Source organism: Cyprinodon tularosa, unplaced genomic scaffold, assembly GCF_016077235.1.
Source record: "Cyprinodon tularosa strain WSP-4 unplaced genomic scaffold, ASM1607723v1 ctg2, whole genome shotgun sequence".
Classification (NCBI taxonomy): Eukaryota; Metazoa; Chordata; class Actinopteri; order Cyprinodontiformes; family Cyprinodontidae; genus Cyprinodon; species Cyprinodon tularosa.
In genome coordinates, this window is record NW_024038733.1 from 2,627,566 (window position 1) to 2,654,910 (window position 27,345).

The 27,345-nt window shown below is 39.1% G+C and overlaps 1 protein-coding gene across 1 annotated transcript; it reads left to right on the forward strand.

The window, feature by feature from the left end:
* Positions 1 to 18,891: 18,891 nt before the first annotated feature.
* On the forward strand, positions 18,892 to 27,291 carry il11a (interleukin 11a). Its single transcript, XM_038284231.1, has 5 exons — positions 18,892 to 19,253; positions 19,918 to 20,072; positions 23,510 to 23,605; positions 23,765 to 23,926; positions 25,723 to 27,291. The coding sequence occupies exons 1-5, from the start codon at positions 19,247 to 19,249 to the stop codon at positions 25,900 to 25,902; spliced, it is 600 nt and encodes a 199-aa protein (XP_038140159.1). The 5' UTR covers positions 18,892 to 19,246; the 3' UTR covers positions 25,903 to 27,291.
* Positions 27,292 to 27,345: the final 54 nt, after the last annotated feature.

A 27,345-nucleotide genomic window follows, 5' to 3' on the forward strand; every position in this document is an offset into this window, starting at 1 on the left:
CCTTGTACTAGATAAATAAATAAATGTTACATATTTTCATGACATATTTATTAATTTCACATGACACTCACATTTATGTATTTTATTATATATTTTAGGTTTCCATATGCCTAAGGGGCCCCATCATGATGATTGTGAAATTATCTCTTGTCCCACCACTTGGTATATCACAGCCCTTCTGAGAGTCACAAACCTCACTTTGGGATACCCTGATCTCATAACATCACAGTTTTGGACAATTTACTGTAGGATCTAAAGTTACTGTTGGGGTTGAGGCTTTTTAAAACAAAACTGAAACGCTGGCTGGAAGAACACTGAACATTAAACCTTTTTATTTGTCTCTCTATATGTTATACGTTTTTTTATTTAGTGTTTATTTATTTATATATATTTTTTTATAATAATTAAAACCATTACTAGGGACAGGGCTTTGGCTATTAACCCCTGTGTATGCTGCATTAGATGCCTGAGGGTAACAATGTTGTATTGTAAATAAATAACCTATAACTTTGACCCTATGTAGATTTAAACCATTCAATCTTGGAAATGCATTTTTTCTTTTTTTAATCTAGAATTTTTTTAGACTTGTTTTTGTTGTATCTTCCTTCTACCTAGTTTAATTTGATTTTTAAAACTCTAACCCTTCCTGATAAGTCTATGTAAAGGTTTCCTCCGGAACTGTGTGGGCTAACCAGGAGACTCTAGACTAAAATCAGATTTGGTAGGTTACAACAGATTGGGAGCTAATCTGGATAAGGCAATGTTTTGGCAATGTTTTGTCCTGTGTAAATAAAGCTTGAAAGCTTACAGAGATGACACAGGGAAGAAGACAGCACAAAAAAAACAAGTCAGTGAGTCACAAAGTGGTACTGTCAGTCAAATCCAGGGATTCACCCATCAGCAATCTCCCTGAGTTGCATGTGCCCTCATGCGGCACAATGTCAATGTTAAGCTGATTAAAAGGGTTTCCTTTACTGTGATGTCTCCCTATATCTGTCCTGTCCCACAAAGTTCATTGAAACTCACCCTTGTTCACATTTTTATTTGCTATCTACTTTGTTTGATCCTACTTTACTGTAAGTCATCTCATGCCCTGTGAACAGGAAACATCCACCACTGTCCCACCTATCTACATCCAGTGATATCGACTGGTTCTCATGTATCATGAGTTCATCCACAGCATAAGTTTCCCTTACAAAGTTTATTGTTATAAAGCCAAACCTCTGTCTATCCAGACTTCCTTCTCCATCCCATTCTTTGTCGTCATCCCTCCTCCCACCCCCTAAATTTTCTATTTGTTCTAAGCTTTTTGTCCAGTCTATTAGAGGGAATTTCCTTCGTATCACTCACAGTGCCATTCCTTACATTCTTGGCATGTTTAGTGCCACTGCTGGGGGTCCAGCCAAATAGAAGGGTGTCTGTAAAGCAAGGCAGGCACTGAGAAGCACAGGCTTCATTCATATGTCTCCTAATGAGGAGCAACAACATGATTGATGAACAGAGAGAGGATGAAGTGCCAAGCTAGAAAACAAAAAGGCTAGACATAAAGAGAGAGCTGCCAGCAGCAGTGATCTGGTCACGCAAACCTTTGGACAAAAATAGAATGATCTAGATAGTTTTCATTTCTGAGCTCTTGAGTCACACAATTTTATTGATATAAGCACACATGTAACGCGTTCCAAAGCCTGGACAGAAGCACTTACGGCTAATTAAGAACAGCTGAGGTCAAAGTGCACCAAAACACCAAAAATAAGAATATGCAGATAAAAAAAAAAAAAAACGTTCATGTCATATCTTTTAGTCGAAGACTTCCGATGAAATAGGGGTTCTCGGACTGCATGATCTTGTGAGTTAACAGAGGTCAAGAAAATACAAACTCTGAGAAATTTTTGTCTAAGGAAGGGCAAGCAGATTATAAGATGGTCCCTAGACCTCTGAGGTGGAGAGGATGATGGTGGCTATGAGGAATGCACATAAACACATTACTTCCATATCTTTCTCTACTTTAAAGATAAGATTGTTTCTCCGAGAAGTATGAGAGACAGATAGTTCTCCAATTTTATAAACAGTTACAGTAACTGTTTTCATTCTGTAAGGGGATACAGAAAAAGAAAACAAACAAAGACACAATAGAATACAAGAAAATCCATCTTTCTCTAACTCTAACTAACTGCCTGTTACAATCTTAAAATCGATGAGTAAAAAAGTCAACCCAATCGCGGTATTTTGCTAACTCTGGTTTGGATCAAATATAGACCAATCCAGGCATGGGTTGATGCAGGGTTTAAAATGGGTGACAACAGTCAAAACGTAGGGCAAGAGAAAATTTAACAGAATTACTCAACAAGTAAAACATGGATAATAAAAAAATCTATCTGGCTTCTATAGTTACCTAATCGTTACAGGATCCTTCAGGGGGCGAGGCGCTAACCTGGGGGGCTAGTAGCTCCCTTCAAAAGTCATTGCTAAGAGGCTCAGTATATCAGAGATTGATCCCTTGCCCATCACAGAGACACTTACATATAGACAAGACAATAAACTGACTGTAAATAGACCTATGAACCACAGTACCTGGAGAGATATGCACACATGCACATGAGGAATAAACATATTCCTGCTCAGAACAAGAACAATGGGTTTAGTGTACTACATTTAAACAGCAACCGTGTGATGCTATCTTGTCAACACTGACCCAGGATTGTTTGTCTCACCTTCCCAAATCTACAGTCATGGAAAAAATCATAAGACCTCCGGTGTTGTTTTGTCATGTGTTCATTGTATTATCAAGGTAACAAAACTAAAAGTTAAAAGTCCCACAGAGACCTATTTTGGATCCCTACATTAGCCTGATTATGTGATGACCCCAGTGTTCTGGAAGACCCCCTGCCTTATTCTGTTAACAAAGAACTTAGCCAACAGTCCTAAATGACTATAGCCCTGTAGTTTTGATACCCAGCATCATGAAGGGTCTAAAGAGACGCCTGTTGACCTACCTGAATAAGTGAACAAGCAGCTATCAGGACCAGCTACAACTCCAGTACTGAAGTTGAGGCAGACCCCAGTCAAGAAGCCAGGAATGGCAAAATTCACCCCTGTGCCTTTTTCTCCAAAGGACTTTCAAACGCAGGAGGATAACATAGGTTAGTGACCACATTAAACTGACAGAGGGTGATTACAAACATGTTAGTCACTAACCTGGTCCTAAAATTCAGTCCGTGGCCAGAAGACGAGGTGGATACAGGCTTGACAGCTGCTGACAAGACGTGTCGAACGCTGCCCAGAGCGTTCCAGACAATGAAGTCCTAAAGACTACAGAACTCACAGGAGATCAGATCCAAGCAGATGAAGGAAGGCAGGAAGGCATTCCAGAGGGCAAAGCCAAAGCCAGTGTGGAAGAGGTTCACAGGAGTGCGGGCCAGAAGATCAGAGATCCGAAGAGGCACCAAAGGGAAAACCAGGTGTAGGGAAACAGGTAGAGTCCAGTAGGACAGACAGGTCCGGCAAACAGATCAGAACGGGAAAAGGCATGCTCAGAGGTCCAAAAGGTCAGGATCAGGCAAACAGGAAACACAATTACACGCTAGAAGACTCTTAGCGAGGGCTCAAATAATCTGCCACTTGTGACTGGAAGCAGGCAGGTCAAATGGAGACTGGACCAGGTGAAACGGTAAGCAGTGATGAGAAACTGGGCTGAGCTAGGCAGGTGAATGGACCAAATAATCAAGTACGTCATCAGTGCCAAGATCATAACAGACCTGTTGCAACAAGATAAGCAAGCCAAGCAATGGCCTTGGGCCCCAATACAATGGCTGGCCTAGTTATGAACTGAATCTAACAACAAACAGTGTAAGCCACATTTAAATTCAGTGACGGCCTTGGAATACACCTCAACGGGGCCCCTTCCACTTGCAACTATCTAATCAGCCAGTGGTATAGGCTCAAGGGCAGGTTTCATCGCAATACTTGTCCACTTCCATATATAGGATTTCAATTGTGATGACAGGGTGGGGGGTTCAGGCAGATCATAACGACGAATCGTCTTTAACAATGCACCTGCAAACATGAATTATCGATCGGGGAGCGATTCGTACCAATGTACGAATGGTTTAATTTAGCATCAGCCAGTCTGGCACTGCAACAACTTGCTAGCTAAGCGCAGCAATAATATGGCTACAGACATAGCTTTTAGCTTTTTTATTTGGTTTTCATGAAGGCAGGCTGCCTAATATTCAACAGTGCAACAGTATTACATTTTTCCGCCAAGAAGCTTTGGTGAAGTTCCTAACTCCTCCTCCTCCTCAGGATGCCTTGCTGATGATAGAGACATTTATTATTTAACATAAATATATATATATATATATATATATATATATATATATATATATATATATATATATATATATATATATATATATATATATATATATATATATATATATATATATATATATATATATATATATATATATCAGGGCTGTCAATTAATTGTTTGATTTGTGATTAATCACATAAGCAAAATTAATTGCGATTTATCTCAGTTTGTACTAGGAATCAAATGAACACAGAATTTCCTTTTTGACATTTTTTTGTTTTAAAAGTAACACTGCTTATTTTGACAGATTAAATAGAATATCTGAGCACTTTCTTATGCTACTTCAAAAAGAATAACATAATTAGAAAAACTTGATAAATTAACTATATGTTTTTTGTTTTACTTTTATAAACCTACAATTTGGTCCCCTTGCAGTTGGTATGAAAGGACAATCGGACTCTAAAGCTCATCAAACTAGAAGAGGTGGGGACGAGATTATTCCTTTAAATTTCTGTAACAACTGTACTCTGGTGCGATAATGCATCTATGTATTATGTGCAAAAATTACCTTCTCAATTGTCAGTATCTGGGCCAGATGAGGAGCTCACGATTTAATATATATATATATATATATATATATATATATATATATATATATATATATATATATATATATATATATATATATATATATATATATATATATATATATATATATATATATATATATATATATATATATATATATATATATATATATATATATCATAAACCAAATTAATAACATAATGGACAACAGTAAACATCCTCTTTTTGAGGCTGTTAAACAAAAGTGTAAGAGGCTTCTCCAAGTCTGCCAAAAGACAGACCACTAAAGAAGAACCTCCCTGACTGCAGTGATCAACATCTGGTTACAATTACAACATTTCTTTTCTTTTTGTTTAATAAAGTATTGTTGAATTTTTATTTTTTGCAAGTTGGTCCTACTGAATGTGTGTGGGCTAGTTTGTAACACTGTGTATAATAATGCTTGATGTTTTTGCTTCTTGTTTATTAAAGAATCAAATCAACCCATAAAGTCTTGATCAAGGTTTGGCTTTGTTAGATCTTTTCATTGCTCATAGGTATGATATAAATTAACCATCTTATCAATTTCCTTTTTTTCCAGTCTAATCAGGACAGAATATCTTTGTCTCTCATTGTCATGCCTTTCAATTTGAGATGCCGTCATTGAAGTAGCATTCACAGACAGGTCATTGTATAGAATAGCATACAGTGAACCTGCCTCTCGTTAAACGGAACAAACAGTTGTTGGGTAATTTCTTGGATTACAATTGGGAACCTCATGTTAGGAACCTAATTCAGTACCAGCGCAATGTACCCATAATCTTTTGTGTCTGTTCTGTTGCACCAAATAAAGCCACAAAATTCACTAGACGTCAGGGTGAACTCGAGGTCCACCTTTTCTGTGTCTGTTCGCAAAGCTGAGCCTTATGAGGAAGGAGCAAAGTCCCATTGAATCCCAAACATGCTCCCAGACTGCAGCAATCGTTTCCCCATACTTACATGTGCCACAACAAAACATTAAAAAAGTGACGGTGTACGGATATGAAATTTCCTCTCCAGTGTTTGCTCTCAGTTATGATGAAATTTACACACTGTATGGCTGACGTACAGGAAGCGGCCACTGGAATGAGTGAGCCCATGTGCTCTGTTATAGGTCATGTTATCTTCTATCACTGTTGTGGGGAGGTTGATTTATGATTGTCACTGTGTAATGAGCGCTAATTTAATGAATGTCTAGTGATGAGGGGGCCCGAAGTGCGTCAGCATTTAGAAAAACAGCCAGAACATGTCAGGTTAAAGGGGCCAGTGGGTTATAAATGGCTTTAAATGCTTAGGTGAACAGTCTGATAGGCGTAAGCATGTGTACAAGTTTTTTTGTTTGCCTTTTGTGTGAGCTAGCAGTTGTCGATCAATTGGCAGACGGGCATCCTCTCAACCCAGCTAAAGCGTGAGATCATGATATGTTGATAAAGTCACTCCATAGGGCAAACTGTGACATCAAACATTTTATTTCTTCCCGCTCTCATCACTTTTTCCCCTTTCGGCTCCTCTGTACCCTCTGTCCCTCCTTCAGCCACTCCCCTTTACTGATTTCCCACGTGTTTGTCAGCAACTCTGCTTCCATACAATAACACAACAACGGGTTCAGTGTGTAGCTGAGTAGACGCACGGCGCGCCGGCCAGTAGCACTCACCCCTGATAGAGAGCACATCACTAGCAGACACACGCAGACGGAGTAACTCACCGCAGAAATGTTGCAAGACAGACAAAGAGTCAGAGAAAGCTCGAATCTCTAGGGGAACTACTGAGTCTGCTGAGGAATGCACCAAATATAGCAGCTTGACTTTCACTCTTCATTACTGTAAGATACACAAAATGTTAAAGGGTAATCATTCTACTTTTGCACAGGATAGAAAACATCCATAGTCCTTGAACACATTTTTTGTCAAATTATAACCACAAGAATTTATGTTTTTTTTTTTTTTTTTTTTTTACTTGGAGTTTATGCAGCAGACCAGAGGAGTGGGAAAAAGTAGAAAGAAAATAAATGGAAAATATATGTTTATATTTACTTTTGTTTTACATTTGAAAAAAATAAGAAGTGTCGCATTTGTTTGCATTCACCCCTTTCTACCTCAATACCCCTAAATATGATCCTGTATACCAACTTCTTTACCCAATTAGAAAACACAGGCAGGTAAGGTAACTGAAGCATTAAAGGCTCTATTCAGATATTACAACAAAAAAAAACTAAATGCACAAAATAGATATTTTTATTTTGGAATAAAGTAATACCTGATAGTGTCTACTTAGTCCTTTGTAAGCCTGAAAATAATTTTTGAACTAGAATCAGCAGACTTAGTTATTGTTGTGAGCTATCTGAAAGCAGTACCATGGAACTATCAACAGTGTTGGATGTAAGGCAAGGCAAGTCAAGGCAAGTTTATTTATACAGGTGCTGGTCATAAAATTAGAATATCATGAAAAAGTAGATTGATTTCAGTAATTCCATTTAAAAAGTGAAAATTGTATATTATATTCATACATTACATACAAACTCATATATTTCAGATGTTTATTTTGTTTAATTTTGATGATTACAAATGACAACAAATGAAAATCTCAAATTCATCATATCAGAAAATTAGAATATTACTGAAGACCAATAAAAACAAAGGATTTATAGAAATGTTGGCCAACTGAAAAGTATGAACATGAAAAGTATGAGCATGTACAGCACTCAGTATTTAGTTGGGCCTCCTTTGGCCTGTATTACTGCAGCAATGCGGCGTGGCATGGAGTCGATCAGTCTGTGGCACTGCTCAGGTGTTATGATAGCCCAGGTTGCTCTAATAGTGGCTTTTAGCTCTTCTGAATTGTTGGGTCTGGTGTATTGCATCTTCTTCTTCACAATACCCCATAGATTTTCTATGGGGTTAAGGTCAGGAGAGTTTGCTGGCCAATTAAGAACAGGGATACCATGGTCCTTCAACCAGGTACTGGTAGCTTTGGCACTGTGTGCAGGTGCCAAGTCCTGTTGGAAAATGAAATCTGCATCTCCAAAAAGTTGGTCAGCTGCAGGAAGCATGAAGTGCTCTAAAACTTCCTGGTATGTGGCTGCGTTGACCCTGGACCTCAGAAAACACAATGGACCAACACCAGCAGATGACATGGCACCCCAAACCATCACTGACTGTGGAAACTTTACACTGGACTTCAAGCAACGTGGATGAAGTGCCTCTCTTCTTTTCCTCCAGACTCTGGGACCTTGATTTCCAAAGGAAATGCAAAATTTACTTTCATCAGAGAACATGACTTTGGACCACTCACCAGCAGTCCAGTCCTGTTTCTCTTTAGCCCAGGCAAGACGCTTCTGACGCTGTCTGTGGTTCAAGAGTGGCTTGACACAAGGAATGCGACAGCAGAAACCCATGTCTTTCATACGTCTGTGTGTGGTGGTTCTTGAAGCACTCACTCCAGCTGCAGTCCACTCTTTGTGAATCTCCCCCACATTTTTGAATGGGTTTTGTTTCACAATCCTCTCCAGGGTGCGGTTATCTCTCTTGCTTGTACACTTTTTTCGACCACATCTTTTCCTTCCCTTCGCCTCTCTATTAATGTGCTTGGACACTGAGCTCTGTGAACAGCCAGCCTCTTTAGCGATGACCTTTTGTGTCTTGCCCTCCTTGTGCAAGGTGTCGATGGTCGTCTTTTGGACAACTGTCAAGTCAGCAGTCTTCCCCATGATTGTGTAGCCTATAGAACTAGACTGAAAGACCATTTAAAGGCTTTTGCAGGTGGTTTGAGTTAATTAGCTGATTAGAGTGTGGCACCAGGGGCCATCAATTTTGAACCTTTTCACAATATTCTAATTTTCTGATATGATGAATTTGAGATTTTCATTTGTTGTCATTTGTAATCATCAAAATTAAACAAAATAAACATCTGAAATATATGAGTTTGTATGTAATGTATGAATATAATATACAAGTTTCACTTTTTAAATGGAATTACTGAAATCAATCTACTTTTTCATGATATTCTAATTTTATGACCAGCACCTGTATAGTAAGTTTCAGTCGCACAACAATTCAAAGTGCTGCACATGAGAAGCTAAAAAAAGGACATTGCAGTGGTGTGAAGGCAAATCAAATAATTAAGAATAAAACAAATAATGAAAATAAGGTAATTATTTAAAAAATTATAATAATAATTGATAAAACACTGAAAGGAAAAGCTGAACTGAAAACTTAACTAATCTTGTTTTGATACAGTCAAAAGCCACTCTTAACAAAGACGTTTTAAATCTCGATGTAAAGCAACTTGAGGTTTCAGCAGTTTTACACTTTTTTGTAAGTTTATTCCAAATCAGTGGAGCATAATAACTAAAACCTTCTTTTCCATGTTCGGTTCTGGTTCGGGGAATGCAGAGCATACTTATTCCAGAAGACCTGAGAGGTCTGGGTGGTTAATACAGTGACAAAAAGTCTGTAATGTGTTTAGTGCTAAGCCATTCAGTTATTTATAGACTAACAGAAGTATTTTAAAGTCTATTCCCTGAGATAGGTTGAGCCAGTGTAACAATTTTAGAAATGTGCTTCACTTTCTTAGCAGAAGTTTTAAGGATATATTTTAATATTTTAATTGCAAACACAAAATATATATTTAGAGAAATTAAAAAGTTAAATTAACCAAAATTAATGTACAATTATGTTTTGAATTAATCTGTATGAAATTGTATAAGATTGTCGAAATTACATGACACATGGACCAATAGTTCATAATAACTTGCCCTTTCATGGGGCGGTTAACAAACCAAGGGAGTAAGCGTGTCAAATGAATTATCATGGTTGGAATACTAGATCAATATTACCGTTCTAATGGTACTGATTGGAACCTGAACAATACTGAATATTATTTGCATTACATACTTTATAATCTTTTCAGTCATTATCGTTAAGATCTATTGCTATCACTGGCATTAGCATGTGTAATGCTAGATACATAAACACAGTAATTTCAATGTAACTGGAGCTGCAGAAATCCCAAACTGAGATAGAAAAATATTTTGAAAGGATATTAAATTGGCAAAAAGATGTCCAATGTTTGGAGAAGGCTATACAAAGAAGATTCTTTGGTGTTGCTTGTGAGAGACTATTTATGGAAAATCAGGATGAAAACACCACCCTCATGGTGACAGATAGAGGTGGCAGCATCATGCTGTGGGGATGCTCTTCTTCAGCATTAACAGGGAAAATGGTCTGAATTGACCTGAAGATGCAGGGTTATTCTGAAGAAGACATGAAGACATAATTGAGGTTACAAAAGTCTTAAGACTGGGAAAGAAGCTCACTTTCAAAAAGAAAAAGACCATAAAGATTCAGACAACGGTATATTAGAAAATATTAAATCAAAAATATTTATTTTTTGGAATGGTTCAATCTAAATCCAGTCTCAAATCTAATTTGAATCTGTGCTAAGACTTAAGATTGATGTTTAATTGGGAACTCTGTCCAATCTGACAGATCTTTGACTGTTTTGTTAAAAGCCACTGAGCAAACAGCCCTGACTCTAGGTGTGCAAAGATAGGACAGAATTCCTAGGAACAGTTTTGCAATTTACTTTTAAAGAGAAAGGAAAAATAAAAGGCTACATACTCTGACATGGGGAAAAGATAAGAAGAAAGAGGGATGCAGACAGGACGCTCAATGACAGGGGAGGAAAAAATGTTTAGAGCAACTGAGAAGGGTGCAGGAGTCGAGAACCAGAGGTCTGAGACTGGCCCGGCCTCTCCAGCGTATTAACACCAGTCTGAGATGGAGGGAGCATACAGGCTGGATGGAAATTGTGTTTGCACAGTAAAAAGTTCCTCTTGCGTGGGTAGCTTTCTTCCAGCCCTCTCCCTCGCTCCTCTTCTCTCTTCCTCTCATACTCCGTCTGTGACTTATGGCTTCAGACTTGTTCATTTAGAGGTTTCCCCCCGCTGGGAGAGCTGCTTGGAAGCAGTGAGAGTTCGAGGGGGAAAGTGAGCAGGTGAGAAACAGAGTCAGGGAGGGGTAGAGGGTTTCGGCTGCCTCTCGCCATCACATGTCTGTGCATACACTCATACACTGTGTTTTGTCACATACCATAGGCTTTGGCTTCCAAACAAAATGAACCTTGTAAATGTGAGCCTAATAGAGAGGCGATTTAAACATTTTTTTTAGCCTCATGCGCTCCCTTTCATCCCTATATCCTGCCCTTCACACGGCTTTGTGAGCTCAGCCAACAGAGGAAACCTGCAGTAATGATGCTGGTTAAGGTCCTCATTTAATAGTCTAATAAAAAGGCACAGAAACAGATGCACAACAGGCATATCTGTCTAAAGAGGCCTGAAAGAAGAAAGAGGCATTTGATTTGCAAGCCCCATCCATTTGGAGTCTTCTGATTAAAATACTTCCCAGAGGAGCAGAATACACTTTTAGAGGGTCTTCATTTAGAGGACATTATTCCTCATGTCGACTTGTGAGAAAGAGACAGTCAGAGACGTCACTTTATTACCCTGCAGCCCAGTCTTGTGTGTCACTATTTCTCCTTCACACCCCCAACCTAATAACACATTCACTTGCTCTCTGACGCAGGTTTGTGGGGGTAAGGGGTCAGGAGGGTTTGATCTCGGTGGACAGTGAGTTAATCTAATGTTACCATGGCAGCCTTCCTAAATCGGACACGCTGCTGCCTCCTGGGAGTGAGCTGTAGAAAATGAACCTGAAGCGGGGACCACAGAATGAGGGGAAGAAGACTCGAGGTTGTGGGGGTCACGGGGAAACTTTTAAGCATGCTGTTATAGCAGAGTAAATATTAACAGTAATAGCTCAGACCTTTGGTTTTCCCTTTGAGCTTAATCTCCGGATTTGTTTACTCAGGCCCTGCTGGAATTCCCTTGAGGAAATGAGGGTGCAACAAAAAATAAAAAATAAATAATGAAGCTGTTGCTACTGCTTCTCCCATAATCCCTTTCTCTAAGGCAGCGGTGCTGCGTCAAGGCCAACGCTTTCAATGTTTGCTCATGACACACTGAGGCAAGCAGAACATGAGACTAAAACCCTAAAATTCACCGGAACATTTTATCATCCACCTGGACGTGGAAATTAAGCCAAAGCAATAAACATTTATTGGAGCAGCATTACTTGAATGGACTGATTTGGTATTTGTTCATGTAATCAGACTGAGGCGGTAATCACACAAGAGCAAACTGTAGAAAAAAAAAAATTCCCGACATAACTAAATACATTTTCAGTGGATCTCTTCCTTGTCAGATAACTAATCAGTTAGGAGCTGCATTAATTTTGAAGCTAAATTGTTACATAATGTTAGGGACATTAACCTTAAGTGAGTCTCCTATGCAATTATAGAAGGTTATAGTAATTTAGTAAGTCCTCTGTCAGATAACCAGGAACCAGGATGTGGAATTCTCAGAAAGGTTGAAGAAATATCGTGCGTATGTCTTGAATCTGCTGTCATGGCTTTATTCTTTCAGGAGTCCAGACTTCCTGAGATCTTTTGAAGTGGTCATAAGTTAATTTAGGGTGAAAATGGTTTTCTTTGAACTTTGACCACATTTTTTTCTGATTTACAGTTCAACAGTGAACATTTCCAGAGCAATGTTTCCTTTTAACTCTCTTAACCCTGACCTTTGAATCATTACTATGACATTAAAAGGGCAGTTTTAGAGTGGATTTTACCACCAGCAGCGTATCACAAAGATGTACACCACTCCAATCTCTTCACACACAATTGAGAATATTAAATACCACACTGTTCGAGAGAAAAAAAGAAATGTTTAGCACAACTGAGACCTATTTACTTAGAGGCTTGACATACAATAAATGGACATGACCTCAGTTGGAGGAGGTCTGAAAACTGGTGTTAGACGAGTCAATATTTGTGAGTTAAGGAGAGCTAATCCGTTATAGAACAGTGGGTTAGGTTTTGCCCCGTGAATCTGCTAAAAACTCTATACAGTGTTGATCTGTGGTAGATGGCATATCTTTTCTATGTTGCATGAGGGACTAACTTGGTCAAAAATTCTGGAATGACAGAACAAGGTGTCCGTCAGGCTTATCCAAAGCGGGGTTGCAAGGGGTGCTGGACTGCTAGTGCCTATCCTGTCTCCGGGTGTCCACGGGTAAGAAGCGGGTTACAACCTGGACTGGTTGCCAATCCATCGCAGGGCAACACAGAGAACAACAGGACAAACAACCATTCACGCACACACCTAAGGAAAATTTAGAGAACACTCATGACTTTGGACTTTGAAGCCAGAGTACCTGCAAAGAACCCATGCATGCACAGGGAGAACATGCAAACTCCATGCAGAAAGACCCCGGGCCAGGGTTTGAGCCTGGAACTTTTTTGCTGCAAGGTAGTAGTGGTACCCACTGCGCCACTGAGCAGCCCATGGTTGTAACAGTCTGGGGAAAAAAATGGAAAGCATTGCAGGACTATACATCCTAGTTTGCATGGTCAAATTTACAATGAGAGTATCATGATCTTAGCACTGATGGCTGGATTTTCCTCTTTTCTCCCATTTACTTTGCTCCGCCCAGCGCTCATTGTCACTCATCAGATCCTCCGTTCCTGTTTTCTATTTAAGCTACCTGATCCCAGCCATTTGTGCTAGATTATTAGAGCTGAGTGTGAGAGTTTTCTAGCCTTCCTGAGAGTTTCTGATTACCTGATCCTGACTAGTTTCTGTCCCTGGACTTCTAAGTTTTGGTTGCCTCTGGTCTGCTCTGTTAGCCTGATCTGTTTATGGCCTGGATTCTGCCAGTTGACCACTTTGGATCTGTTTTCTGACCCCTGCTTGGAAATCCCTTCGGCGCATCTTCAGACTTCTAATGTTCTGGTCTGGAAACCTGTTACTGCTTCGGCTTTGCCTTCAGATTATCCCTCTGGTTTTTCTTGCTCCTCTGCATGCTCTGGCCTCTGCTCGTTATTACTCAGCTTCTCTCCTGGAACTCTGGAAGCGGCTTCCGCAGCAAGCTACAGAGAAACCATTCCTCTGGACTTCAGCTCTTCTTCTGGGCTCAGACTGAACTTTACCAGGTTAGTGACTCACATACTCATTATCGTTTGCCATATGAGTTCTGAAGTCACTAACATGAGTTCACATCTCTACAGAGTATCCAGTGAACCTGCCCCAGGTGACAAGCAGCCCCTTGCTTACTTTTTAATAAACGTGCATTTTGAAATCATCTTGATCTGACTGCTTGAACGCTGGGACCTACGTTCTGACCTTCTTATAGGGAGGTTGGAAAAAGTTGTCGTATCTTCGTGAATCTTCGTGAATGCCGGTGTACAGTCAACAAGTTGTAAGTTGATCTAGGAAAAGCTTAGAACCGTATCATTTGAGAAGGTTGCTGCAGGAGTCTGGGGCACCCGGAATGCTTTGAGCAGCGTCCCAAAGGCAAGAGCTGTGTCTACAATTACAAATGAATTCCCATTTTATTTTTGGTGTAACATGAAACCAGGTGTGCCCCTTATCCCGAATCCTCCTGTGGTACTCATGGGCAGGATCTCCTACCATAGATGTTGGGTGATTTGAATTTCAGAGTTTTATCTTAACTTTTTGTCAACAATGTGGTTCCATCTGCATCTTAGCATGTTAACTATCATTTTCGCGGAGTGTCTAAAATTTGCCCCTATCAGTCCTAAGCCGAAGTCTTCAACTAGGAATAAGCTGATTCAGTAGTCCAAAAAGGGTCAGTAAAGATGCTTCAGGTATAAAGCAGGATGTCTTTAGCTCTATTTAGCCAAGTTTATTTTAATAGATTTCGAAAAGACAAATAAATAAAAAATTAAGTAGCAGGGAAGGGTTACAAATTTTGTTTATAATCTAAACTGCTATTAAAAAAAAAAAAAAAAATTTATCCCTTGGTGCAAACAAATAAATACTTGTGATAAGGTTACCAGTGGACTAACTGGTTGCTAATGAACTGGTAACCCATTTATACTGAAGTTTTTGTTTCTTTAAGTAAGTTTTTTCTGGACTAACTTTGAGGATGCATGGCATGATATAATGACATAAAATGAGTAAAAAAGACTGGTAGAAGCACTGAAGAGAAACCTTTGATACCTCCTTAGAAAGCCTGGAGAAAAATTGATTAGTACTTTTTTAAAAGCCTAAAGGAAAGTCTGGCTTGTTGGAAGACAAACATAAAAAAGTCTGAGCTGGTTTAAGACTTTTATGCAGCCCTTCAACTAAAGCCAAGTGGTTGCTGTGTCAGAGCTAAGCAAAAACATAATTTATCTCTATAATGAGCCTCACTGCCTTGGTGGTAAAACTAGGCTTAACTTTTGGTTTCTTTTTGCAATATAAATCATGGATTATAAAAGAAACATGTATTTAACCCAGACACAATTTTGTCGACCATGTAATGCTACTAATTTATTTTCACTCACAAATTTAACTGAATAAGATTTTTTGAGATCTTTAGCTGAAACAGCACAGACAAATAATAATTTGTGTAAGTATTATTAACATATAGCGAAATGATGAAAAAGTGAGATGTTTTTATGCACTTGTTGCACATCCTCATTCATAGCAAAAAAGAAACCAGAGACCTCTAACTGTTTGCTGTTCTACCAGTAATTGAGACATGATTCAGAGTTTTGCTCAAATCTGAGGTTTGTTAAAGCAGAATGTGTGCATTAACATCCCAGTAATAGGTCTATGAAGAGAGTGAGGCACTCCAGAGATTTAATGTCTGTGTAATGATGTGTGAATACATGCCATGGCGCACAGGAAAGCCAGTGTAAGGCTAGTTGAGGGGAGCTTGTGTGAGTAAAGTTTGTCTGGGAGGGAGGCAGGCAGTGCAGGCCCTGTCACAGGTTCCCCCTTCCTCTCTGATGTCTTTGAGGTCGTAGTCTGAGTGTCTCACTCTGTTTTCTCCTCCAATGGTGGTTTACACAGATTGGTGATGTAATGGTTAGCATATGAAGGCCACACACAAACACACTCTCACACAAAGAAGCACACAAACATCGATGCTCACGCACATCATGCAAACGCTGCACCGCATACCCATAATTACACACATACACTGAATGCACACCCTTTTACACAAACCCTGGATTCCCCCTTTTCCGACAGCCATGCAACGCTATGCACCCTCTCTCACGTGCGCCAATAAACAAAAATGCATGATCTTTTTTTTTTTTTTTTTTTTTGCATGCTGAGAACCAGGCGCACACCATCCCCTGTTAAAAGGGCAGCCGCCTTGCTTCTCTAAAAGTGTGTGAACAACCAGAGCTGCTGGATGGGCCCAACATCAGACCCTTTGCTTCAGAACCACCCAGGAGACCCCCATCATGAGGCAATGAGGGAGAGTGACTAACTTCACTCTTTCTTTTCTTCTTCCCCCAGCTGTGTCTTCAAACACCCCTTTGATGTGGCAAATTAAAAAGAACGAGTGTGTCAATATCTCCCTACGTCCAACCACACTCATCACTTCCTCTCCTTCTGCTCCCACCCTCCGCCGTTTTTTCTCACCGAAGCATTGCCTTGAGAAAGCAGTGCATGACCCTTTTGCACCACAACTTAACCGCCCACTCTTGCCACTGTCCCTTCTTCGAACGGTGTTTGTTTGTCTGTGTAGGCCCGCCACTGGACTGGCAACTCCATGTGTATGTGCATGACTGTACGCACACAAAGCTTACCACCAATTATTTTCTAACCACAACATGAGTGTATGTCTGTGAATGAGGGGTCTCCTGATCCTACACCCAGACTTAAAAAAAAAAATGCTTTTCTTGTTTCTTTTTCTTCTTTTCGGTTCTTTTGTGTATATGTGCATGACTCGTTTGTGATATACGGCACAGTTTGTGTACAGTATGATGTGCTAAGTGTCCCTCTGTGATGACTGGAGACTCATTTTTGCCTCTATGCCACGCTTTACTGCACCTGACTGAGTGTTTCCAGGCTCCTTGCTAGACTTGAGAGGCAAACATGTTTTTTTTTCTTCTTTTTTGCATGTAGAAGGAAGATTGTTTTAGACATTTCTCTTAGGATACAGGTTTTATGGAATCATATAAGTGCATGTTTGAAACATGTGTGGCACATTGACCCCTAAGACCCTAAATGTGTGTGTGTATGTGTCTGGTCGCTCTCCGTTTCTGAGCAACACTGCTCAGAGGGCCCCTCCAGGCGTGGACAACACCTCGCTGCACGCTCTCCTATCCTCCCCTCACTCTTCCATCATCCCTAGGAGATAGATGTTGTAAAGCCTTCAGCGCTGTGGAAAATTCTAATATATTTCCCCTGTTCTGTCTTTTTTTGTCCGTCTTAAATGTTTCAGATCATCAAACAAATTTTATCATGAGAAAAAGATAAGTTCACACAAAAAGCTGTTTGAAAACTATGATTTGTTCCTGGTGGAAGATGCTGACAAGTGACACCAAATCATGAGTTAGCTGTGATTAAAAAAGCTCAGTTCAGATTCTTTAATCGCATCCAGGCTTCATCACCTAACCTGCTCAGTCAAGAAATAAAGTAAATTGGATATGTCTGACAGCATAAGGTAGGCTCAGAGATCCAAAAAAAAAAAAATTATGTATAATGCCCTGATCTATAAAGAAATTTAAGAACAGGTGAAAAACTGTTTTGTTTGCACCCATCAGTTTGGAAAGCGTAACAAATAGTTTTCTGACTCCAGGGATCCATAGGGGGAGCCTAGAAAAACTTGGAACAGTGGTAAAGAGAAGTTTCCTCCTCACCAAAGAGAATTGTGCTTGGGTCCTTGAAGTTCAACTCCCAAGGACTGCCACCCTGGGTCCCTGAGCAAGACCCTTAAGGCTGGTTTATGCTCAGAAAACAGGTCTGCGTGTGTCGCAATTAATGCAGATTATCTTGTTGTCTTATCTTGTTACATTAAGCATAAGAATTATGTATTTTTTTTTTAAAACAACAACAAACAAGCATCATAGTGGATGTGTTGCAGTCGGATGCCATTGTTGAGACTTATCAGACTTCATTGCTAAATAGATGAGAATATTTAGCCAATACTTTAACACTTGGTTCATCCAGAAGGAGAATAATTTATATTTTTAACCTTATTTCACCAAAAAATGTAATGCTATTGGAATTTTTAAAGTTTTTTTTTTTTTATTGATTTTGACACAAACAATTGTTTTTATTGATGGCTAAAAAAAAGAAAATATATATATTTTAAAAAGGCCTATCATTGTTTTGATTTGCTGACCTTACACAGACCATTCCCTTGCATTATCCCTCCATTGTGCAACTTTACTGTAAAGAGGCCTAACTTTCTCATTGCCAGTCATCTCAAAGACATGTATCAGCCTTAGGGGACAATTACTTCCCACACAATTCCAGGTTAGTTTAGATAGCTTAGAGAAATTCATCCTCATTAGACATTTTTTTTCTACTAATTATTTTTGATGCGCTAAAATGTGTAAGTATGGCAAATAATTTAAGAAATCTGTCAGTGCAGCAAATATAGGGCAGCGTGAAGCATAAGAAACAGAAAGGACAGGTAAACTGGAAAGGATACATGAGATAGGCTGATACACATGAAAACAATGGGCTTGTTTCTGCAGTGATAGAGAGGAGCGATTTGGAGATGGGAAGATAATAGAGGGGTAGATTAGGCTGGTGATTGGAGCAAGTAGCGGGATGCGACGGAGGAAGTGCTGTAGATAGGGACCGGGACAGGAGAAAGTGATAGAGGAAAGAAAGAGAGGGAGGAAAAAAAAAAAAAGAAAACAACGGAACAATTTTTTTTCTCAAGTTTCGCAAAAGGGAGACAGGCAGTAGGGAGGGGATAAGGAAATAGAGCCAGAGAGAGGAGGGAGAGGGAGGGGTTGTGTGTGTGGGGGTGTGTGTGTGAGAGTGTGTGTGTGTACGTGTGTGTGTTTTTTATGAATGAAGTGAGTCACTGCCGATGTGTCATAGGCCCGACGTCTTTATAAAGGAAGTTTTAAACAAGCCTAAACACTTCACTGCGCGCAAAAATTGGACTTACAACCATCGCATCCCTCTCTCTGCACTCCAAGTTGCCTCTTCTTTCTAAAATTTTCCCTCCTCTCTGCTCATCCGTCTCCCTGCACAGACTAACAGGGGCTCCTCTTAAACTTTTCTACAAAGTTTGACTTTATTTGTTGAATTCTTATTTTCCATCTCCGTCTGTGTCTGTGTGCGTGCGTCCTTGTGCGCACAGCTTATCCATTTGCGCACCGGTCCACTGACTCCTGACAACTTTTCAGAGAGCCCGGAGCACGTGACAGTCCCCGGACCTCCATTCATTTATTTATTATTTGTATATTTATTTATTTGCTTGTATTTTCTGCCTCTGGACCAGAATCAATATGAAATGTAAGTATTTGTTTTAGTTTTTATTTTTCCAAAATTTTGATGAAAATGCTTTTTTATTGTGTTATCAATTATGTATTATAAATAACTCTTAAAATACAAATTAATAAACATTAAAAGGTCTTCAGTCCTCGGGTTTATTCCATGCGTAAAAGTTGATTTTTTTTTTTTTTTTTTTTTTATCCTGGCTTGGATTCTTGTGGTTCACCTGTAATTATCGCGCAACATTCATCACTTAGTTGCCCTCTAATGCTTTAGTGCTACCTTGTATTTGAACTTGAAAGAAGCAGAAGGGGGGGGGGGGGGGGGGTGAATGAATGACTCTACTGTTAGACTTTGGCTCCGTCTTTCTAATTTACACCATCGAGCTCACCTACCTATCGAGTTACAGGTGTGACAATCGGCGGCATTCATAAGAAGTGATGGAGATATTCTGTGTCAAAGCTTTCTTGGTTTTTTTAATCATTTAATGATGCGCGTTCAAGCCTGTGAAAACAAGACTCTTGAGGACACCTCTTGCCAAGTCTGGGGCCATTGTTTATGTTACTGTGTCTTATCCACCCTCCTCCTCCTCAGAGCTGACAGCCGTGGCCTGAAGTCATTATCATTATGGTGAGATGACAGCGCCTATCCTCTAATTGCTTCCGTTTTTTTTTCCCCTGCACAGTGCTGCTCGACTCCTCATCTTCACTGCTCCTCTCACTACTATTGGCTCAGCTGCCTGTCTTCACTTCAGCTTCACCTGTACCTCACCGGCGCTCTGAGCTGGACAAACTGTCCAATCAGACCAGAAACCTCATGAAGCTCACCCAAGAGCTGCTGGTAAGAGGAGATGTTGGCATCCTCATCCTTGTACTTTTTTCCCACCATGTATCCCCAGAAAAAAAGGGTGTGCAATAAGTCCTATCACCCATATCAACTAAGTTACTGTTTAAAATACCCATCTATTCAGGTCTAAACTCTTCTATTTTGGTCTTTAAAGAGCAAATTCAAAAAATAAAATTCATTTTCCTATAAACTTAAGCAACACTATAGATACACACATTTTCATCACATTTCATCACTTGTGAACAATTTGCTTGTGCAGCAATTACAGAATGCATATTTGTTAAGCAGCAGGAATGTTTTTTTTTTTGGATGAATTTATTTAAAAGACTGTATAACATCTTGGAAATAAAGCAGGCTCTTCATAGTTTTGCAATCACATAAAGATAATTTTGACAACTCAAATACATTCATGTAATATTGCGATATAAAACAAGCACATGTTTTCTAAGCTCCACTCATCTCCTTATGCCCATTCTATCATTCGAGGAAAGGAGAGCTTGCATGAAAATCTGCAAATACTTGCAAAGGAAAACAAAACTATAGTTGTCAACTGAAACTTCCACTGTTTAAGAGTTTTAATTTCTTTGTGAAAATCACAAGTCCAGCGGCCACCTTGTACTTTTGGATAAAACTGACATTTTCCAACTGTAGTACTTATATCATTCACCGGATTGCATAGATATGTGAAGGGCTCTATAAAGCAGATGTTTGAGAAAAATATCAACATTTTTAAAACATGGTGGTCTTAGAAAGCTCTGAACCAATTTTTTTCTTTTGATACAATTTAGTACAATTTTAAAGACCTGCTTATGCAGAAATCTAAGATTGTGTGATGTTACTTTTGAGTAAAAGGCATTCCTGATAAAGGTGCAATTCAACCTATACTATCCAAGGAGCAAGATAGGGGTTTATGGTTTAGACATGAAATAGTTAAACATCTTTCCTTCATTTAAACTCCAAACAGCTGGTAATAGTCCTTTGGCAGATCCAACATCTCTATACTTAACTGATTTTCTTTTTGTTTAAGCCATAAATTACCACTACCTCTTACCCACTTACATTAGTCACTCTTAATATTTCTTTAGTGACTGTAAAATCATTGTCAGCAAGCTTGAAATGTTTTGTTTTTTTTCCCCTTAAAGTATTAAGCTCCTAGAGTTCAGAAGTTAAGATTAAATATGTATAGAATGAAAAGGATCAAATAGAATGTACAATTTGGAAGAGCTAAGTTAAAGTTTATACTTCAGGTTTAGGACAGTTTTGTTCTTTGGGTTGCCCTCCGGATGTGCAACTTAGCTTGCGTATGCCTGATCTATTACTGCTGGATCTTGGTGCTAATGTTGGGCAGCCCCTTGCATCATGTTGCATGCTTGAAACAGTGTTCAGCTGAAAAAAAGCCCTCGTGGGCCTTAAGCTGCTTTCTTTAATCACAGACTTGCAGCATGCTTAAATAATTTGACCGAGTGATCTCACTTTTAATCCACAAGTGGGACACAACCTCTTGCTGCAATCAGAATAAAGGAAGACTAGCAGTGTTGCAATAAGGTGTTAATAAAGATACAAATAGATTGAAAAAAACCTTAATGCCTGCTGATGCTTAATCAGGTTTGAGCTCCACTGTCTTTGAAGTGTGAACAGAGCAGGAGCAGTTTTCTCTTCAACAAAAGGTCCATATCATGTTTTTTTAATCTATGATTGTGGCCTAAATCGTGTTTGTTGACAGTCAAGTGGGTAGGGAAATCAGATCTGAGGCCAGAGTCAGCAGCTGGTGATTGTATATCAACGCTGTGTTTTAACAGGTGAAAAGAAAGCAGGATCTTATCTCTGGATCTCTGGTTGCGCTCCACTGATCCTAAAGCTATTTTTAAAATATGCAAATCTTTAAGCTCCTTTTGTTCAGGGGATAAAATTAAAAATAGCAACATACTCTCTCTAGTTTTGGCGATTAGATAGTTTTCAGATATGTCTGTTCCTTTGCTGTAAAACTACTCTTTAATAAAGGGTATTTGGGGGGAAGGGTTACATAAGATTTGTTAAAAATATATATATATATATATATTTATTCCGGAATTTGCTTTTTTTGTGAAATTCCGTAAAAGTAGGGCAAAGATAGGAGATAAATACAAGGAGAAATAAAGTTTCTCCAAAGAAGAGTTGCAGCTGATGTTTCTAGAGTTCAGCTCTAGATTTCCACTGGACCTATTTGTGTATGTTTGGGCATATTTAGTGGATGAGAACTGACTAATATACAATGTCTCTGTGAGGCTCAGTGTTTGCAAATTTGTGGCTGTAGGTACTGTTAGTAGTTGCTGTACTTGTGGTGTTTTGTTTTGTTTTTTGTTTTTGCTCCTAGTTCCTTACAGCAAAGTGGTTTGATAAAAATCAAAAGAAAGGTTTATCATATTCCCGTATTTGCATTCCGGAAGAAAAAAAAGGCTAGATGCTTGGTTCTGTTGTTAGGTGAGGTCATGTCGGTGGAGGGGAGAGAGAGCAAGAAAAAGTAAGGTCAGAAGGAGAGTTTAGAAGCTGAGAAAGCCAGGGGGTGAGAAAACACAAGATGAAAAGATCAGAGGGCTGACTGGATGATAAACCAGCGTTGTATGCGAGGGCATGATGTTGCTTTGTGCACCTGGTTTGACACAGAGGGAGACAAAACATGGCAAAGAAAACACAAGAGAACCCTTACGAAAGCCTTGATGGAGAGACATGAGGGACAATGAGGCACATTCATCCCTGCAAACATCAACACAAACAACTGCAGGAAAACAAGGGAAACACATCATAGCAGGTTAAGCATTAAGCACACTCAGCCTTGTTTATTCAAAACATTTCTCTGCACTCATCATCCTAATGTTGTTATGTTCCTCTGCTGATTAGAAAATGACTCATGCCACATCACTCATCTTTCTGAATTTGAATCAAGGCTGCATCTTGAATGCTAAAACCCTCTCTTAATGAGGCTCTTAAATACCTGCAGGCAGGGGTTTTATCTCCCTCTGCTGGTCACAATAAGCAAATCATCTGTTGGCTTAGAAAAAGTTTAGAACTAAACTGTAACTGGACATCAAGTGGCACTGCGTCATTCCATCTTTTTATAGCCGTGATCCGGGAGTTTCCCTACAGGCCTGTGTTGTCTGTCTCACTTGGAGTTTTCTTAGTCACCACGTTGTGTTGTTATCCTTGCTGCAGCCGAAAAACATCCTGTGGGTTCAGCTCATTTTCTCCTATTGTTGACATTTTTGGAGGGCTGAAAGTGTGCGAACTCACACTGACCTGTTTGACCCCGTCAGCGAGACCAGCTGCCTTAAGGAAACAAAGATCCAGCAGGGGATCAGGAGTAATGCTTTCCTTATGCCACACTGCATTGTGTGACTATATGTTAAATTGCACTGATTGCCAACGGCTTCCTTGTGTCCTATTATGTCTTTCAGAAGGAGCACGCGTTTGACTCAGACGTGGAGTCGCACAGGTTCAGATCTCTGCCCGAAATGAGCAACAGATCAGCCAATGACCTCAGTAATCTTGAGGTAATGCTCTGATAATTGGTTTGTACCAACGTAGGTGCATGCCTGTGTGGAGAAAGAATGGGAAAGAGGGCATGGCCTATCTTTACCAGTTACGTCTTGCCATGTCCATGCTTCCATACCTAAATTGATCAGTTTTTTGTTTTGTTTTTTCTTTTTCAGCTTAAGCCTACACTCTCTCAGCTCCACGCTGATCTGAAACTCTATGAGCACCACTTTGAGTGGCTCAACAGGGTTTCAAAAAAACACCAACACCCTGCTGTGCCCAAGCTGGTAGAGATGATCAAAGAAATGAGAACTCTCATTAATCTGCTGCACCGTCAGGTAAAAAGCTTGAGTTACTTTTGTGCTGTCTTAGTTTAGGTAAAATCACTTTTTAACACATTAGTGCTTTACTCAGTTATCTCTAATCAGGCATATATTTCACCCCAGATGTAACAAACCCAATAATCCATACATACAAAGTCAAAACAAACACATCAAGATATGAACATGTGATATGATATGAACTAATGGGAAATAGGACAATGTACTGAACAGACTGACTAAGATGTTTTCAATGCTTATTTAAAAGAGCTTTTTTTTTGGTAATTACAAAACAGACACATCACTGTGCTTTGATATTCAGTTCTTCACATAGAACCTTAAAGGAGAAGTTCGGTTTTTTACACTTTAAGCCCATTTTCTGTAGTGTCCAGGATGAAATCGAATGATCGACACCAAAAGTTTGACAATTGCTCCTGTCTCTGCTTTTTGGCTCATTTAGAATCACCCCCTGGCTGCTTTAGAATGGCTTGCATAGAGCATGTCCGATAATGTCCTTAAAACAACCTTAAACGTTCTTTTTTTAAAATATGCTACTCACCGGGTCGTCAGCGCTGTTCAATGACATTCCAAAAAAAGTTTCGTGAAGAAAAAACGTTCCTGTAGTGTTTTATTTAGCATTTTGTAAATCCCATTGAGTTCTGTAGGAATAGTCAATATTCCCCTGCCACCGGAAACTGAAATGGAGCCTGTTTACACAGTTGTAGTCTTTTCGCTTCACTCTGTGTACTCTGACGTCGAGAATCAAGAATCCACCTTTCGTATTCCATTTTCAGAGTTTTTTAAAGTGTTTAACAGAGACGTTAGCACCTCGACGTCGGAGTACGCAGAGTGAAGCGAAAAGACTACAACTGTGTAAACAGGCCCCATTTCCGTTTCCGGTGGCAGGGGAATATTGACTATTCCTACAGAACTCAATGGGATTTACAAAATGCTAAATAAAACACTACAGGAACGTTTTTTCTTCACGAAACTTTTTTTGGGACGTCATTGAACAGCGCTGACGACCCGGTGAGTAGCATATTTTAAAAAAAGAACGTTTAAGGTTGTTTTAAGGACATTATCGGACATGCTCTATGCAAGCCATTCTAAAGCAGCCAGGGGGTGATTCTAAATGAGCCAAAAAGCAGAGACAGGAGCAATTGTCAAACTTTTGGTGTCGATCATTCGATTTCATCCTGGACACTACAGAAAAGGGGCTTAAAGTGTAAAAAAACCGAACTTCTCCTTTAAAGATAACAAAGATTGTCCAGTATTTCACTGGCCTGTCTTAACATTTTGCATCAGTATTTACAGTAAATAAATACTTGCAAATACTGGCAAATATTATTTGCCCGGCTAATAATCCAGTTGATGAAACTTTTTCTGCTTCTCCGAGATGTAACCGAAACTCTCTTGTAAATTATGATTTGAATGATGCTCTACACCAAGGGTGTCAAAAGTGCATCCTGGGGGTAATTTCTGGCCCTTATATTAGTTTTGTGTGATCAAGAATAGCATAACTGTGGGCCAACAGCAAGTGGAGCAGATGCAGATGGTAGTTTAAGATACTCTATAATCTTATCTTCTATCTTTTTTTTTTTTTTTTTTAAAGAAAACCAATTAACATTTTTTTGGATAAATCTTATTTATAGATTTAGTTGTTTTAATTTATTGCTATGTGAGGATTACCTGAGCTGAAATGTATATTTTGTGCAAATTTCATTTCACCCTTTCCTTTAAAAGTATATACACAAAAAAAACAACAACAGCACATCGGTATTTTTTCTTATATGGTTTGATATTTCCCTCCACAGATGCAGAAAATCGAAGCACCAAAGCTGACTAACCCAACACCTTCCCTGCCTCCCCACCTTCCCTATCACTTTGATGTCCTGCAGTCCAGCCACGAGCTCCTCCAGCACTTCAAGCTCTTCTGCGACTGGGCATACAGAGCATTCCTTAGCCTCAAGCCCAAAGCTTCAGCAGTGCAATGATGATCCAAACAGCAGGCAGCTGCAGAACCAGCAGGGTTCATCCTCATTCAAACTGCAAACAGGGCCATGTCAGTGTACAATAAGGCTCAAATCAGTGCTGTGTGTGTGTGCGTCTGTGATGAAAAATGATAGCTGATAAGGATGTGGCCACACTGCAGCATGACCATCAAGATTCCCGTTAAAACAAACTGTCACACCACACAGATCATGTCAAGATTCTCCTGTCTCCCTCCTTATAGCCTTTTCTTTGTAACCATTGTTATTTATGTATTTATTTATTTATTGAATGTTAATAATTTATTTATTTTTTTTATTTATTTGATGGTCTAATGCATCTTTCTAGCCTGTATTTCCTTACTAACGTGAATTTATTCACCAATATTTTGTAGTCTCTCTTCAAATTAGCTTCTATCTATTTCGCAAACCGAAAAAAAAAAAAACTATAAAAGAAAAAAAAACAAAAAAATAAATAACAATAGCACTTTTTCAACCTGCAGCTCTTACATTCTTTTTTGTTTAAACTTTTTCAGTTTTTATTGCATTTGTGTATTTCTTCATCGAGTTGTATTTTAAGTAGATGTAGCATCTTCTACCTTACAGCGGCATTGAAATAAACATTTATGCAGATGATAATATTACCTCTACATAATGGTAAATATACTGCATGATATCTTACCAGCCGATGCCTTAACAAAAATCTTTTGCATCTATTTGAAAAAAAAAATAGTCCAATCATTAACCAAAGAGGCGAAATCTTGCCTTGAAACATGGACAGAGTTTCTATTTTCCAATGGTGACTTGTCATGTACCACAAAAGGAGGCGCCTGTATGAAACATTGTGGTAAAGTCATTTGAATGTGCCCTCTTGCTGAGCACTGATGGTCCTAATTAGAGTCTTTGCACAAACTTGTTGGGATTGGCCTCTTGGATGAGTAAGAAGGCTGATTTTGAACTTGTGCTTTGGGCTAGAATTTTTTATTTTTTTAAAGCACCCAAAGCCTTAAAATACTATGTATTGTGACACTATGTTCTGTACAGGTGTACATAAATGTACAAGAATGTAAATTGTTGTATACAAGTGCTAATGTGTATCATATTGTTTTCAATAAGATATTGGAGATTACCGGTTTTTATCACTATCATTCTTTATTCATTCCTATTCTAGTATTTGTTACAGTATTGACTATTTATTTAAGTGACTTGATGGAACTATTTATTTTGTGCTGCAGTGGAGCAAGTCTCCTTTCCCTTTTGTACTTTTATACAGTTTTTAATCTTATTTGCTTTATTGTACTATCTCGTTTAAGTTATTTCTGTCATATCAGATGCCTTCTCCACACACTGATTGGCCTCAATGTGAAACGTGCCTTGGTGAAATAAATGATAAAGAATGTGCACAGTGGCTTTGACTCATTGGTTTGCATGGCCTGCTTCGACACAAAA

Excerpts from the sequence above, each read along its gene's own strand:
- il11a (XM_038284231.1), top strand. Across the intron at positions 20,073-23,509 it reads AGCTCACCCAAGAGCTGCTG|AAGGAGCACGCGTTTGACTC; the intron begins GTAAGAGGAGAT and ends TATGTCTTTCAG. Across the intron at positions 23,606-23,764 it reads ATGACCTCAGTAATCTTGAG|CTTAAGCCTACACTCTCTCA; the intron begins GTAATGCTCTGA and ends TTTCTTTTTCAG.